Source organism: Tyto alba, unplaced genomic scaffold, assembly GCF_018691265.1.
Source record: "Tyto alba isolate M040663 unplaced genomic scaffold, T.alba_DEE_v4.0 Super-Scaffold_16, whole genome shotgun sequence".
Classification (NCBI taxonomy): domain Eukaryota; kingdom Metazoa; phylum Chordata; class Aves; order Strigiformes; family Tytonidae; genus Tyto; species Tyto alba.
The window spans coordinates 14241051-14259061 of NW_024881278.1; the positions used below are offsets into that span (position 1 = coordinate 14241051).

Consider the following 18011-nt stretch of genomic DNA (forward strand, 5'->3'; position numbering starts at 1 on the left):
CATTACAGTTGCCTTGTCAGTTGTATAATATATTTGCAATTGCATCAAACAATGAAACAAGCAGCTGCATGGAAGTATGTAGTTTGAACATAAAGCTTGTTCAGAATTTGCTGTGTTAGACAAAAGTGCTCTGCATGTGAGGCTGTTTTGCAGATGTGAAACTAAAGGAGAAAACAAAACATGAATATGCTGTCAAGATTTATTAGGTAATAAACATATAATGCTATACTTAATGCCATGGAGAGCGCACTGGGTTCACTCATTCAGCTGTGAAAGATTTAGTATTAAATTCCACTTTCTGCCTAAGAATTAATTAAGAATGAGTAGACTTTGCATAGGCTGTATGGTTTGAAATAACTTATGATTTATGTGGACTTTTTCATATATTGCAGGTTCTTCAGCAAAAGCACTTGTGAGCTTGAAAGGTAAGAAATTAATATGTTATTTACTTGTACCCAATCTGACTTTCAGGTGTACTTAGTTTCTGGCTTCAAAAAGTTCAAGAAAATAACACTGAAAAAGGATTTTTGCTGAAATATGGTTGGTTTTATTGTGGATATTTGTTAGTTCTATAGACTAATAATCCTTGGTGGTTGAAACTACATATGTTGTGGTGTATTTAGACACTGCTATTCTGGGTGAAATTCCCAAAATGTGTTTTTTCTTCTGAAGTGCTGTCTAGATGTCAGGTTTGATGAGAAGATTGAGGTAATCTTTACTCTCTTGAGGATGAGATAGGAGAAGGATTCTTAGTGAAACCGTGTACATGTGACAAAATGTACATTAGGAAGGAATTTCAGTCTCATTGTGTTTTCTGTCAGCAAGTTGTGGGCTAAATCAAAAATCTGTTTCTTATATCTTTCTTTGAAATTGTCTTTATGAACACTCATACAAATTTTGAATCCTTATAATCTGCCCAATAATAAAGTTTCTTTATATATTACAAGGCTTTTATTACACAAGGAAGAAGACATGGTCTGTTGAATATGTTACAACTAATATAGGTTCGTTTCAATAAAATTTGATTGACTTGTTTGTGTGCACCCATTTAATAATTTTTTAGAACCAGAAGGAGGCCAAGTCTTGTAGAACTTTACCTTCTCCAGGCATCAGTTACAACCACAGTACAGCTGTCTAGATGTGTGTCAACCTGGCAGTGGGAGTAACTGATTCCAGCAAATGAGATTTCAAGAAATTTAAATGTTGTCAGAAGTAAAAAATGTTTTGTTCATGTTTCTCTTTCATTTTTTTTTTTAATTAGTGTTCAGAACAATTTAATAGAAATATTGACATATAAAATCTATTTGTAGTTGAACCTAATGAAAATGCTGCAAGTATCAAAAATATATTAGTTGATGATATATTAGCATCTGGATAGTAGTTATGTTAAAACATACATATATGTATATTAATGACATGATTTCTTCACAATAGAGGGAAGTTTATCCAGTTCGTGGAATGAAAAGTATAATTCTCTGCAAAAAACACCCATTTGGAAAAGCAAGAATGCTGGTTCTGCAGTGGAAATGGTAAGAAGCAATAAAAAGACAACTTCAGGATGGGTAAAATACCATAAAGTATATCAAATTTAAGGATCAAAAAATTTGACAGACGTTTATAGTTTCATAATTTCTGAATGTTAAGCTGTTCTTCACAAGAAGTATACATAGTTTGAATATGAGATGAAAACATATTTTATAAATGAATAATCAAACAAATTAAATTGCTGACCTTGTTCAAGACAGCTTATAATAATTTTCTCTCTTTTTTGTAAAGCAACGGCTATGTGAAAAGTTTGTTCTGTATCTACCACCTTGATTTTAGGAATCACCATTTCTGATCAACGAATTGTTTTATCTCATGAAATATCTCACTTCTAATTATGGCTGGGAATTGATGCATAAAGAAAAGGAAGGAAAAATGTCTTAATGCACTTCCATCATTGTGCCTTCTGGGGGGGCAGATTTTAATAAAAATAAAGGAATGTCAGTGAAATGTCATGTAGTATTCTGAGAGGTCTCATAGGAGACCTTACATTGAAGAGCAACGGGGCAGGACGTTGGGGGATGAGAGGTAATGAACCTGCATCCTCCAAGAGCGTGTGTCTGGCGTTTGGGTTGACTGTTTCCCTCTCTTCTTTTGAGAGTTGTTCCGTTGTTGTTTCTTTCCCCGTTATATCCCATTGAAGCTCTTCTTGACTCTTCTCAACCTCCTCTACTGCATTATGTGACTTTTTGGTTTGATTTTGCCACCAGCTATATTGTACCTGGTGCCTTGCTTGTCTACATCTGTAATACTGTGTGCTCTTTTTACTACACCCTGGACAGTATATGAAATACTGTCTCAATTGCTAGGCAGATCTTTCTGCCCCACTCTTCTGGTGCCGCCGCCTTCTACAGTAATTGCAACCACCTTGCCAACTATCATCTGTTTTTTATTCAAATCATTATTTTTTGAAAATTGTTTGTTTATTGGAAGGGAAACACTATGTTTGAAAGCTGTTGCACTTGCCTACTCTGCATATAATCAAAATATCTGAGCAGCATCCAGTAGTGCATTAAGCAATGTGACAGACATCTGTCATATGTAGCTTATTCTGTCATCTACTACCTGTAGAAAGAAACTTAGCAGAGAAGGTATTTATTTTTATAGGATTCATACAGGTATATATACACATATGTTGCTGTGTGTTTATGCTAGAGAACATAAGGTCTACAAATTGCAGTTCCAGACAGCGACCAGAACTTCGTGATGGCCCTTAGTTCCTGCAGGAGTTTGTGTCACAGTTTCCAGCTGTTCCTCAGGAATGCTCATCTTCTCACAGAAAGAACCTTTATCAGTAACCTAGATCACATGTGCTAAAGAACTGAAGTCACTAGCTATAACATTTTTATGAAAACTTTGTCAATTTTTAGATATGTTGGCTGTAGGTATTAAAAATAAGGAGTGGAACTTTCAGTGTAGCTCAGTGTTCTGTAGAAAGCTAGGAGAAAGATCAGAAGAGAGACTGGTGTGTTAGCAGTGGCCCAAGCTGCTGGGATGTGAAGTAGTCTTCTGTACAAGTTTGAGTTCCCTGAACCCTATAAGTTTTGCAGATATGTTGTGCTGTTGGTTGAAAAATCTTTCTAAAAATGCCTGACCTATTTAGCTAACATGGATGATACTTCTTTATGACACTTGTTATTTTATTCTCGTGTGAGACACCTGCAATCCAGACCAATGAACATTCTTATCATTTTAGATAGTTCCTTGGAATAGAATTTGGCAGCTTCTGTTGAGAGTTGTAAAACAGTTCTCTTATCTAGATCATAGCCTTAGCATAATGTTGAAGGAACTCTTGCATTTTGTCTAGATTGTTTTAGCATTTGTGTTCCTGTGTTTGCACATGCTTTTCATCTGCTATAGTGTCATAAAACCAAGAAGAACTATATAGACATTTGGGAGAAAAATGTTGTTCTGGAACCAGCATCTCAAATGTCAAGACTAAAATATAATTGCAAATATTCAGTAGGAACTTGCTCTTCATCTTGTGGGCAGAATGCTGTGTTTAAAAAGTCCCGGAGTTCTGTGATGTAAGTTTTTATTCTTGGAACAGGATTGTGGATTTGTTTTCTTGCTCAAAAGTTAGAATAGCTCTGACCTTTCTTCTTTAGGGTGATGGTTTGTCAAGGATGGCACAGATGTTATAAAAGATCATAAAGGCACTGTAATTGAAATTTAATATTGTTCTTAAGTTTTAATGAAATGGAAGACGTGAAGAAAAGCACTCACTCTATCTAGATGAAGAGAGAAAAACAACATCTGTAACAATATGATAAACTAATTACTATGTTAATATGATGTGGGCACCATTTGGTTACTTTACCAACATATAGTTCCTCTGTTCAGTGTGTTTCTTTTTCCTGGTTTTGTAACATCTACAGAGAAGGGACATTTTCTTCTGTGTGCTAAATGTGCGTAAGTGTCTAGCACATACAGACAGGGCACTGGCATTACTTAAATACAGTTGTGTGGTTATATTTATTAAATATATATAATTTAGAGTAAGAAAGGCACGTTTGCCTGGGAAAGCTCCAGCTGTTCTCATGGCATGGGACGGACGGATTTTTTGATATCACTAATTTAATAGAGAATATCTTTTTTCAAACAGATACTTTAATCAGTCATAAACTTATTAAATGTCTTTCTTAAGTGTAAAAGCTTATTATTTAAGTTTCATTTCACATTGTTGATTTATTTTGTTTCTGACTCCTGTTAAGGGCTTATCTTTGTCATCAGTATTCTTCACATTGTGGGTGTTACAGATTTCGTACCCACATCAATCTGTAGTGCTTTCATCATCCATACTAAAAGAAGTGAAATCTATTTGTTCTGACTTTGCTCATCACCTGTGGAAATAGCTTGAAGTACAAGGAATGCTACAGGGTGCAGTCTTAGGGTTCTGCAAAGGAGGCATTTCAGTTGTGGCTGGGTCACAAAGTCTTCATGGAAGGAAAAGCTGCTTGCTGTCAGCACTACAAGCCAGTGGTGGGTTACTCTTGTTCTCATTGAAAGCACAAGTTTTTTTGTCAGAGTAAAATGTTGAGGAATAGCTAATGGAAGTATCTTTTTCATGACACATTTTGCAATATGGTTTCTTGTTTTCAATCAGCCTTCTAATTCTCTTTGAGCTATACCATTTTAGCACACAAATAAATCTGAGTTAGTATAAATTCTAAATTCTTCTCTTTTCTGATATTTTTACATAACTTATTAAAGCTTTAGTTTCTTCAGACTTCAGCTACTTAGCATTTTGCAGTGTAGGCACTTTCGATGAGTTAAAAGTCAAACCAAAACTAAGCAAACAAACAAAAAAACAACAGAAACCCCCAAACCCACAGCACTTTATTAGACTCATAAGAATTCCTGGCAAAAAAAAAATATATCCAGCTAATGTTTTTACTGAGAACATACCAAAAGAAATACACTGTTTGAATAAACTTTTTTTGATCCAAAATTCAGAACAAACTGTTTAACAGATGTGCTTATAACTAAAGCAAACGACTATTTTAAGCTTAGATACACAAGTGTTTAGACACCTAACTCCTCTGGAAACAAGTGGGAGTTAGGTTCTAAATACTTCCGTGGAACTGGGCCAGCAGTATAGTAATGGGTTATAGTTAGCCTTGGAAAGCATGGAATCTTAAATTCCTTCTTCTCTCAGCCCTTAGATCTCTAACTGCTAGGAGGCACTATTTGTTGTGTAGCACGTGCCTTAAAACCAATATATGGCAAGAGAATAGGTATTCCATTTCTCACTGTGAGTTCTGTGCATGAACAGAGAAAGCAGATTTTTTTTTTTCTTGTAATTCATTCTTAATTTTGATACATACAGCCCTTCAGAAATTCAAAACGGAGTCGACTCTTCTGTGAAGAAGATGACAGACAAATAAACACAAGGTCACCCAAAAGAAATCAGAAGGTTGCGATGGTTCCACAGGTACCTACATGTATGCAGATATATTTACCAAAAAGGGGAACAAGCCTATCTGTGTTAGTTGAAAACTAGAATACATTTGCTTTTCAAGTTGCATTATCAGTTTATGAATATTCTTGTGAGGAAAGCTGTTGCTAGGAGTAAGCCACAATTCAAAACAGATTTATATTTTAGTTCCTCACAACTGGGTTCCTCAGTTTGTTTATGGGACTACTTGTTCTTTTTGATCCTGGACGTGAGCATACAGAGCTAGAAAGGATTCCAGACTAATTGCCCATCTTGTTCCCGCCAACAGTCGTATCCTGTAGTCTGCATAAATTTATTCAGCTTCAGTTAAAAACTGACTAGGTTTCTTGAATGGACTACATCATTTAGAAGGCTGCTATAGAGCTTAATGTATTTCAACAGTTAGGAACTTGCTCTGGATTTGTAGCTTAAAGTATTCCTGGCTGTCTAACTTCTTGATCCTGTAATGATAATGTCCTCCAATTCAAACAGCTTGTTTTTCTACTCCTCCACTTGACTGTCTACTCCTTGATACAGCACGAAAGAACAGCTGTAATTTTTCTCAGCCTTTATTTGCTATGTTAAACAGGGTCACATCTCTTAGTCTTGAAGAATTGGCTCTCTAGTACCTTTGTCATCTAAATCACTTGTCTGTACCGTCACCTTATGAGCCTGAATTTGCCACGCTGAAAAAGTACTATTTGAATACTGGTCTTATTTGCCTTCCAAACTGTACTGTGCAGTGTTGAATGGGGAAGACAGCAATTGTCATTTCTGGGTCCATTTTGTCAGAGATGAGGACCATGACGCTTCTATCTATGCATTGCTATGATTTCTTAACAGTAGAAAGGCCTGGGTAATGTTCTGTGTCTGGTTTTGTACTTAAATATCTGGTTCAGGAGGTTCAGTAATTGCTAGATAAACATTTGTGAAGGCCTGCAGCTGCTGTAGCTCACTGATCTTGCTGTTCTGCTAGGCTTTGTTTCCTGGAGTTGCAGTGGGGAAAAAGGGGACCTGTGTCTAGAAGGTAGTGGTTAAGCGCAGCAGAAGCCGGCAAGGTGCCTACCTTATGCTTTATCCTATTACTGCTGCTACTAAAGGTCAAAGTACTTTTGGGTGTTTGGGGAAGGATAACAACTGATTATGGCATGGGGACCCAGTTAAACTATTATTATCAAAAAGCTGTTACATTTTGCAAATAAGTTTTTCTTTCAGTTAAGACAGACATCCCTGGAACAAAATTACAGGATTTTTTTTTCTACAGTCGTGTTTAAATGCAGGTCTATGTATTATGCATGCAATCTAAGACAGTGTCTTTTCTGCAATTATGAAATAGCTTTCCAATGTACTTAAAACTTGATTGCTTATGTCCATGCTAGTTTCTCTTGCAGTTTTCTAAAAAGCAGGCACTCCACCCAAAGCTTTGGCTGTATTATGTTCCTGTGCTAGCTTCATCCTCAGTTTAAGAGGAGTTAGCAAGAATAGAAGCACTGGTGCAAATGAAGCAGTTGGTGTTGCTGGCATCTGAGCCACAATATCACGTATGCTCACTTGAGACAGTGTTCAGTGATGCCTCAAACTTTTGAAGTCTGTGTGTAATTTAGTGCCATGCTATTGTTACCAGTAACGTAGTTTCTGTGCTGGAAAATGTTTCTGTTAGATCTTTGTATAAAGATAATTTGTTGTATTGATCCTGCTAAAGTTTGCCATCTGTTATGTTTGATTGCATTGCTGATATAACGCAGTAAGGATTATTATAGATCTGCAACAAAAAATTGTCATGAAACAGTATGTGCTATTAAAATGTAACAACTATTAATGTGCAAATATTTATCAAGAAAATGTAGTTTAATGATTTGAATATTGAAGAATGTTAGACTCTGTTTAACTGTTTCCTTTCTTTTACTACATAGAAGTTTAATACAACAATGCCAACACCAGACAAGAAAGCATCACAGAAGATTGGTTTACGGCTTCGTAACCTGCTCAAACTTCCCAAAGCTCACAAGTGGTGCATATACGAATGGTTCTATTCAAATATAGATAAGTATGTTTGTTTTACATAATTATCTCTTATTAGTATAGAAACAAGTCATTTTCTGAAATTGAACTGCAAATTTCCCTATGTTGGTTAGGATACTCCAGAGTTTATTCTTAAATGATTAGTTATTGAAAATTATTTAATTGTTTTGTAGGGGTGCATTGGTTTTTTTGTTTTGTTTTGTTTTTTTATAATGAGCAACCTACTTGGGTAGTTCCTTGGGTAGTCTTCTATGGAAAGCCTTCCTTCATGGAAATAATTTTCTTTTTATTACCTCTGCCTCTGACAGATACAAGATCTTTTTCATAGTGTTTTTATCATCTTAAGCGTGAAGTTATCAGTACACTTAGACTTCTCTGAACCCTTGGATCAGTGTTACACACAGGACATGGGAAGGGGACGGCTTCATAAGGTGCTGCTTCCCTAAAAGATGTAAATGCTGACTGGATATTTCTTCTCCACCATCCTGTTTTTATTGTGATCACTAACGAGCTCGGGGTTGTGACTATTCAGCTGTTGTCTCAGTATTGGTGTCTTCCTTGGACGTCCTAATCTGTCTCCTAGACTGTTTCTGCAATTTGTGCCTCAGAGTCTTTGGTACTTGTTCTCTTAATGACACTAGCAAGGTGGTGTGAATAGTTTAAAAGAACCATTTTAATCTAGTCCCTAATCATGAAAAACTGAAAGTTGTAAAACGTAAAAATCATTATTGATGAATGGAATCTTAAAATCTGCACGATTGACTAATAGATGAAACACTAGTATTTAATACTCTAAAGAATGGCTTCAGAGTTAACAAGCATTCTTTTCCAGAATTTATTCATAACAAAATAATTACTGTTTTTCCTTCCTATTTTAATCACAATTGCTGTGGCTGTTTTCCTTGACTGAGAAGGCAGTCATAGCAACAGGAAAACGTTTTAGGATATGTTCAGCAAAAGTAGAAAAATTATGTGTCCATCTTAGTTTTGAATTCATTATCTGTAGAATTTAATTCCTTTGAAAGAAGTAGTCTTTACATGCTTTTTTTTTCCCCTTATTTGAAAAAAATAAAACAAGGAACACAAACCCTACTCATTCCTAGTAGTAATTTTAATATGTGACATTTGTAATTACAATTTTTACAACAGTCCAAGAACTTTTAGTTTATTCTCAAATAATTGTCTGTGGAACTTTAGTTCTATCAGTAGACTAGAATTTGAGTTCAGCAGGTAATTATGAAAACCTCTTTGGTAGTTAACAATGTATGCTTGTAATGCTAGTAAGGTATGATGATGTTAAGATATTATAACGTGGCGTACTAAGAAACTACATTTCTCTAGAAGAACAACTTTGATGTATGTTATTTTGAGTGCTATGATCTAGACTTGAACTGTTTTAAGTTTCTCATTAAAGCATAGAGCTGTCAACTGACAAAATATGGCTCACTGTACAAGTCTCAAAATATTTTAATTGAATTGTCTCATCTGAAATTAAAATCATCAATTTAAATGTAATGTCTACTATAAGTTTTTGAAATATTTTTATCTCTACAACTATAATCTGTGGTTATTAGATTATTGAAGCTGTTTCAGTTGGATTCTGTCTATGCTCCTGCAAATGAATGTTTTCTGTAAAATCCCATTGACTTCTGACACACAGAGACTTCCAGAGAGCTACTTACTACTGTTTGTGATCATAGGCCCTCAGAACCAGATGCAGCTGTAGCTTGCTTACACCATTTCCCAGAGCTTCCAATCCTATGGATGCTGTGGGTTTACAATTTGCCTGCTTACGGACAAGTGATAGTAAAACCAATCAAATACAGATTCTTATTCACCAGGAAATCAGAAATGGTTGTTCTTTACACAGAGATTTTAACATTAGCAACAGTAAACCTGGATAAAATAAAACTCTTATACACTTCCTTGTGTGTTTCCTGAGCCTCATTGATCATTCTTTGTGGTTTCCTTTTCACTTCATGTCACAGCTGCATATCCTTCTATTGCAAAAATACTCTCTTCCATTCTTGCCCGAGTCTCCTTAGCTCCATGCACCTTTCCTCTCTCCTGTTACCCCACAAGCTCACTTGAAAGTGGTGTTGCTTCCAAGATCTTTGTTCTGTGCTTGGGGATATTCCCCTCTAAACTCCAGCACCCTGCAGAGAGTGGAGAAAAGTGGCTTTTACTAGGATGTAGTTATTCTTTTGTTCTCACCAGGTGAGATCTATTTCAGTTGCACATAGTCCTTAATGATTAACCTGCTATTAGATGGGCATATCCATTGCTGCTCCCTTGTCTCTTCAGCCCAAGAAGGATGAGGTACTACAGAGTAAAAGACAGTCATAAAACAGAGATACAAACAGGTCATAGCAGCAAAGAGAAATTCATGTGTTGTGTAGGTAGGTTCTCTGAACTGTTACTTCTGTAATACTGATCCTCAGCTTCATCATGGACTCATGGTACAATACAATAAAAGTCTCATCTATATAGCTGTAGAGAATGATAAGTTGGCTCAATTTAATGTATTTTGGAACACTCTGAGAATCTGGGTTATAATTGAATGAATTTATGAAAAAGGTACTGTTTGTCTATCTCTCAATATCACATTGTCCCTTCCTTTATTCTCAATACTTCACCATTATTTTTATGGTTTCCTTCAGTGTGTTGCAGTATCCTTGTGACATTGCACTGGCTTTGCTGAAGTTTCATTTGGTGCCTTTATATACATTACAAAGCAGGATGGAATACTAGTTTCCCTGCAGTAACAAGAGAGAAGAACATTTTTAAACATCACTGATAGTAAGGCTCAAATAGAACAACAGTCCTGGAAACTTTCTATCTTTGTTTTCAGTTAAATTTATTTCAGGTTAAATTTGTCCTCTGAATAGGAGTGTCTTATTTATATGACTAATTGATACTTTTTGTTTTCAGTGTATTTCTTATGATGGGTGGTTTTTGGAATCTCATGACAAAAGTTTACTAAGTGTAGTTAACAGAGGACCAATTTTGTTTCAACAGACCACTATTTGAAGGAGATAATGATTTCTGTGTATGCCTGAAAGAATCTTTTCCAAATTTGAAAACCAGAAAATTGACAAGAGTAGAGTGGGGGAAAATCAGACGACTAATGGGAAAGCCTCGGAGGTAACTTTTTTTTTTTTCCCCCTTTCTTACTTACTTTACAACTAATAACTACATGTAGTCTTACGTTACTGGAATTGTTCCTTCTAAAATAATTTTGCATATAGGTAGTAAAGCAAAATAATAACTGAGACTAGAGAAACATTTTGTTGAAAAGGTGTTCTCTCAGCACAAACCATGTTCCTTGTATGTGTGTGTTTAGTTCATGTAGTTCTCATGGGCCTATACTTGAAATGTTATCTTCCCACTCTAGATAACTGCGTGTCCAAACTAAGGTATGCTGAAATTGTTGTATCTTCTGTGTTGCAGTGCTTCTTAGCATGGAAGAAAGTCCAATTTTTCACTAAGTTTTTTTTCTGGCTGTAACTAGCTCTTCATGGGGAAAAAAGTGGACATTTTCATCTCATTTATTTTATTATTTTTTTAAAATCATTTTATAGATTCTCAACATTTCCTGGCTTGGCTGCTGAAACAGCGAGGAGAAAATCACCTAAAAAATACTGTACATTGTAGAGAAGAAGCCAGAATTTAATGAAGGGCATAGTTTTTTCTCTAATTTAGAATTCTTAATTCTTAAGCTCACTGATTCAGTTCGGTGAACCTATAAAAGAACCTATACAAGCCTAGAGAAGACAAGGCCCAGGGAGGATCTCATCTCTGTGTATAAATATCTGAAGGGAAATCATAGGGAAGACAAGGACAGGCTTTTTTTGGTGTTGTGTGGAGATAGGACAAGAGGCAGTGGACACAGGAGACTCAGTCTTAACATGAGGAAATGCTTCTCTTTACTGTAAGGGTGACTGAGCACTGGCACAGGTTGTCCAGAGAGGTGGTAGAATCTCTATCCTTAGAGATACTCAAAGGCCATCCAGACATGGTCCCAGAAAGCTTCCTGTAGGTGACTCTGCTGGAGGTGTTGAAGCAGATGACCCCCAGACATCCCTCCCAAACTCAACCATCCTGTCATTGTGTAAGATCAGGAAAAAAATGTATAAGTAGTGTTGCAGAAGTAAAAGTCTGGTTTATTTATGAAAATACAAACACTAAAGCACTGAATCCATTTCATAGATCACTCTACCGAGTCAGATTATATTTTGTATGACGGAGGCTATTTCATCTCTTGTACCTATAAACAACCTTATAGAACTAAAAATTGCCAGTCAAGGGAAGGCAGCAGAGCCAGCTTAAAAATAGTTCCTTTTGGAAAGATGTTCATATCATTTGAGCTTAACTGAGATAGCTTTTTGTTCCTATATCATCATGCTTCCCACTGAGATGGGAATTGTGTATTTGGAGGTTAAAGCATCGCTTACTCATTTGACTTTTGCCAGAAGTGGGTACCACTATAAAAGATCAGCTTGCCTCATTCAGCAGTCTGTTGGACTGTTGATAAAACTTCCTTTTTTTTTTTTTTTTTTTTTTTTTTTTTGGAGGGGATGGAGGATGAAAAGGGTAGTGGGAAGGAAGAGGGGACTGTTCTTGGTTTTGGGTTTGTTGTTAAGTTATAAGAGAGACTCATGCCTAAGGAACCGCGGGTCTAAATGGGCAGGAAGTTGTTTTATCTGAATTCTGAAGTACAAGTATTTGACTGGATATAGAGTCTTGTTTTGTCTGTTAACCAAAACTTTACAAGTTCTTGCTTTTTATCAACATAAAATAAGGATTCGTGTTTGATTTTAATTTCTTCAATAATTTTTAAAAAAACATTTATTGGTAGTCCTTTTCAAAATGTCCAGAGTGGTCTTTTGCCTTAGCTTGAAAATATTTTGAATTCTTCTAAAACATTTGAATGCTTTTTCAAGGTAATTTTCATCTACCTCTAGAGCGAAGTTATTAAATGTTACTATTCTGTTAGAAATTTCTTCTGTCTGTCCTCATCGTAAACAAGTAAGCTAAATACCATGTCAGTGCTTAACATCTCCCCATGAGGGAAGAAAAAAAATAAGACACTTCACATCCACAGTGTTGATGGCAGAGGATAATAGTGTCTCTGTGTGATAGCTGTGCACGTGGTTGTCGTCTCTTTTTTTTTTTTAATTTTGTTTTAAATATATTGTAATATTTTCTTATGTCTGCTGCTACTTTAAATGTCCTATCACACCATCAACAGTGTGGTTGATTGGCACAACAGTATTCTTCATGGGAGCCTGCAAAGCTTGTAAGATTCCAGTAGACTCTGGGGAAAGATATGCTCCAGGAAAAGGAAGAGGTAATAGTTAGTCTTGTGTACTCTGTATAAACTTAATTGGGGTTGTGAAATAGCAATGGATATGAATTAAGCTCAGATATGCTTGTCCTGCCACTATATGATAGTGATGATTCCTCTCTTAGCTCAAATTCTCATGACCGAGGTAGAAACTGAGAAAAATGTTCAATCTCTTAAAAAGTCTCTACAGAAAACTAATGAGGTTGCAATGTGATCTGTGCCATAGTTATAATCTTCCTTTTTTCATAGGAATGGCATGAAGATGGGATAATCTTTATCAAATTCATTTGGGGGGTGTGGGGTTGGAGATTTCCTTTAACACAAGCCAGAAATATGTTGCAAATACTTTACTTTCTACATCCATGGCCTACAGCATTTGGAACAGAGACTTTTTAAGAACACCTGATCTAGCAATAAAACAGTAGCTGCTGTTGTAGGGACCTTCCAAGGTCAGTGATTAGTATATCAGCATTTGAATTTGTATTTCTAAGAGTGTGGGTCAAAGAATATCAGACTATATCAGATGTTCCTGATGCAAGACCCTGCACATGATTAGGACTAATATTAAAGGTGGTTTGTTTGGGGTTTTTTGGGGTGGTTTGTTTTTTTTTTTTTTGGTCTTGCTGTGATTAGTCACTCTGTTCTCCTCAATGGAATTGAAAAGCTCTGACCTGCATTTTGCTACTTCATATTCACAGACCATGGCAAGCATTATTTCACACTTGTTCCTCCCAACTAGTAAATACGAAGCAAATAGCGTCTTTAAATGAAAATATCCAAATAAGCTTTGCATAAGTCTCCCAACCACCATCACTCTCTCTCTGCCATATCACTTTCCAGATATTTTGAATTCCTAATGAGGATCATTAGGCAATACAGAACTCCAGGTAAACACATTCTGCTCTTCAGTGGTAAACTGGTGAGTGGGACACGCACCTACAGTTGCTCAGTCTACAACACTGTTTCTAGACTACACCAAGACTAATGACGATTTTTGCAGTGATAGTGATTGGAACGCCCAGTAAAGGAACCATCAGAGCAGTGCATTACTGCATGTACATCACAGATTCAGTGATTCGGTTAATTCCTGTTCATTCTTCCTTTTTTTTTTTTTTTTTTTTTTTTTAATGTCTTGCTTAGGACTAAGATCTCATTGTGTTAACACTGTATGCACTAGACGGAACAGGTGGTCTGTGCCCCATATAACTCAGAAACCATATATAAGATAAAGGGCAAATGATGTCTGTATAGACAAACAAGTGTGAAACTGCTGGTCAGTGTGAAAGAAAGTGGTCTCAGCATCCTGGCAGCTTAGTTCTTGTGTTCTTCTCATACCCACTGTGAGAAAGAGAAATTTTGGAAAATAATGAAATGGCTTTGTGGAACTCTCTGAGCAAGGGGTATACAGAAGAAAACATAAGAATATTTATTTCAGCGTATAGTAAGAGAGTAGTAGAAGCAGATTTGGAAATAGGAGCAGACTGCTCAGTATTGAGTGAGAGATAAAGTAACTGAGGAAGATTGTGAAGGGATTTAAAACAGAAAATAATTTGCAGTGTAGAAGGGCGAACCGGTGGCAAAATTGTCAGTGTCTTCTAAAATAACTTCATAAAATAGAACTTTTTACTGATCAGTAATCAATATATAACTGTATGAGTTCCACAGAAAATGTTTAAATTGCATTTGACTGCAGTAAAGCAATTAACAAAGTTAGTAAATTATTTGATAAATAACTGCTTCTGCAACTAAGCAGACCTACAATGGCATCTGTACTCCTTTCTTAAATGACATCTTTCATTGACACAACAATGATAAAACTTTTTTTAAGGAATAAGTGATAGGATAGAGTTCTTAATGTCTTTATGCTTTCGGTATTTCCCTCATGCGTTATGCCTATTCAGTAGGTTAAAAGTGAAAATTAATAAAACCAAGGGCCATATGAGTACATCTTCCATCTTTTAGATTACATTTTAAGATACACACACACCCCCCTCCAAAAAAATGGGGGAGGGGACTGCAAGTTCAGACAAGTTTGTACTTTTACTGTGATCAATCTCAGAACAATTCATCTGCATAATAAAGATTTTGTGGAATAGTTGCAGTCTGCACAGATGCAAGGAGATGTGACAGAGAAGTGCCCTTTTATGTTCTGAATCAGGTGCCCTTTCATACCAGGTTAGTTTGAGCTAATGAACACATGTGAAAGGGATCTACTATGTGTCAGTAAGTGACGGCAGCCAGGGACCTCACAGCAAGTCCTCCTTACGTGCACTGAACTGTTACTCAGAGCAGACTGGATGTGGGACCTGCTTTAGCTGCTTTGTGACACCAGGTGGATCCCTATAAGCAGAAAAAGTCCTAAAAAGTTGTACTCTTCTGATATAATAATGTAACAGCTAGCATTCCTGAGTATTATTTTTAAGCAAACTGTTATTTTGGCAGTGATATTTCTGGGGAGTAAGACTATCTAAATCTACTCAATGAAGTCCTTTTCTCTTGAACACTTCACCCCAAGCTTCTTCATTTTCCCTCACTGATTTGTAAACTATGCCTGTTTATTTGATGTGTATTCACATATGTATGTTTTCAGTGCTGAACTTAATTATAATTTTACCTAATTGTATTATAGGTGTTCCTCTGCATTCTTTGAGGAAGAGAGATCAGCGTTAAAACAGAAACGGCAGAAAATAAGACTTTTGCAGCAGCGGAAAGTTGCAGATATTTCACAGTTCAAAGATCTTCCAGAAGAAATTCCATTACCTCTTGTAATAGGAACGAAAGTTACAGGTAATTTCTTAAAAACAAACAAACAAGAAAGCAGCCACGTGTTTTGCAAAGATTTAAGTAAACTATAATATAATTAATGCACATAGTTAAAATAAATTTGAAACATCAAAAAATTGTATGCTTTTATTGTTAGCTTGTTGAGAAGGTGCTTGTGAGGATTAACTAATATTTTTTTAAACAGTGATGTGGTTTTGAGGTACAAACTAGTATGGTTTATTATTTCTGCTGTTCGAATTGTAGACTTCTTTAAGTTTTTTTTTAATGTCCAGTATGCCTAACAAATCTTGGAGAGACGCTTACATGCAAATTGCTGAGTACTGCTTGAAAGTTTAAAATCTTGACCTAATATAAAATTTGAGCTTTATGTTTCCATAAATACAAAACTACCTGTTTGTATAAATGTACAATTGATAATGCAGTATAATTAGCCGGGCGTACTAAACATGACATTGCCTTACTGAAAAAACTTGCACATAACTGAGGAAGGAATATTGTTAAAAACATTCCACGAGTTTTGTCTAATTTTATGAAAACGTGGATTTCTCCATCCTGTCTACTTGTGATCCAGATGCTTTTCACTTAAGCATGTTATCTCCCACTCAAGCCACTACTGTTCATTGCTTTTTGCATTCTTCAGCAACACTGCCCTTAATTCTTGCTGAAGAGCAGGCATGCACAGCACTTCTCCTAGCTCTCCTAGAGCTGTATCCTTGAGCTGTGATCCTCATTGTCTTTCACTAAATATACGGACATCGGTGGAAGTGATCAAAGGGAAATGGTATGCATAATCATCCAGAAATTGACTTTTGCCTGCAAAATCTGCCTGTCAGAAGGTATTGGGCATTAAATAGTGTTTTATATAGACGTGTGTAGTGCTAATGATTAGATTTGGTAAATACTTGACTTGCAAAGATAAATTTGACAAAAATTTGGGTAGCGTTTCTATTACATACAATACTTTTTCTGGGTTTACTCTTTTTTTCCTTCTTTTTTCATTTAATCTGTGGGTTTAAAATATACATATAAAGGGTTACTTGCAAAAGATGTATTGTTTATTTTTCTCAATGGTGTCGTGCATTATAATGTTAGGTTTTTTTGTTATATTCTCTTTTTTTTTTTTTTTTTTAAAGCACGTTTGCGAGGTGTCCATGATGGACTATTCACTGGACAAATAGACGCTGTAGACACTCTTAATGCTACATACAGAGTGACATTTGACAGGGCAGGTCTTGGAACACACACAGTCCCAGATTATGAAGTTCTTGTAAGTATTAATGACACATTCTTAAATAGCTGAAATAAAAAAATAAAGTAAAATTTTAAAATCTACACTTGTATTCTTTAATCAAAAAGAAGAAAATTCAAAATAATACATTCAGGTGGTATTGTCATAAAGTAGAAACAAGAACAACAGATGCATGGGAAATTCCAGGTGAATGAGCTTCTACTGTTTATGGTTTTATAAAGCAGAATAACTCTTTATGATAAAAACATAATGGCTCAGTCTGGAATAATTTACTAGTCCTACTGTTACAGGTTATTATAATAGCCTGAGTTTAATATGAAGAAAGATAATGAGTTATGTAAGATCCCAAAGAAAATTCTGCTATGGGATGCTGGCAGAATTTGCAGAAAATGTTCCAGAAGACCTGACCTTTTGTAATTTGCTAAAGTCTGGAAAGGCCTGTGGTTGGTTGAACCTCATTTTGAAGTTTCTTATGGTAATGAAGCTACCAATGCGGATGTTGCTTCGATCAAACAGTTTGGGATTATTTCCTAGTTCATAGCTTTTTGTGCTAATTTATGAGCTCCAGGAATTGTTCCTGCCAAACAGCCTGACCTAGACTGCAAGCTTTTCAGAGGACCCATGTTCTTTTGTATCTTGTGTAGTGCTGAATCTGTTAAGGGTCCGTAATTTGTCTAGTCTCTGTCGTGATCTGAGTTTGGAGCCTCTGCTCAACTCCTGTTCAGTCATGATTTGTCTGCAACTTGCCAATAGCATTTTGGAAATATTCTTGCAGGTTTTATTTGATGTGATGCCGTAACACTTTGAAAACTCCAGCAATGGCATATGATTTTGAAGCTCCTGCTAGCCCAAAAGCAAAATGTTAATCTTTTAACATTGTTGGGTTGGAGCATGGATGGGCATGGCTAGTCCAGATTCCAGAAATAATGTAGGTATTCCAAAAGGTGTGTAAAACTAATCTGACATCTGAAGTATATCGTTCCTTTTCTTGTCTTGCAGAGTAATGAGCCTCATGAAACCATGCCGATCGCTGCCTTTGGACAGAAACAACGGCCTTCGAGGTTCTTTATGACCCCTCCCCGATTGCATTACACACCTTCACTCCAGTCTCCAATTACAGTAAGTTT

The 18011-nt window shown here is 36.0% G+C and overlaps 1 protein-coding gene across 2 annotated transcripts in view; it reads left to right on the forward strand.

Moving 5' to 3' along the window:
- Positions 1-18011, forward strand: part of LIN9 (lin-9 DREAM MuvB core complex component) — a 39045-nt gene that overhangs the window by 9173 nt on the left and 11861 nt on the right. The window contains exons 2-9 of one of the 2 annotated variants that reach the window (XM_042789851.1): positions 393-425; positions 1435-1529; positions 5375-5479; positions 7396-7529; positions 10523-10648; positions 15481-15638; positions 16769-16902; positions 17884-18003. In XM_042789851.1, coding sequence (XP_042645785.1) covers positions 393-425; positions 1435-1529; positions 5375-5479; positions 7396-7529; positions 10523-10648; positions 15481-15638; positions 16769-16902; positions 17884-18003 — 905 coding nt within the window. The remainder of the gene's footprint in view (positions 1-392; positions 426-1434; positions 1530-5374; positions 5480-7395; positions 7530-10522; positions 10649-15480; positions 15639-16768; positions 16903-17883; positions 18004-18011) is intronic. The other variant, XM_042789852.1, reaches the window with a different exon arrangement.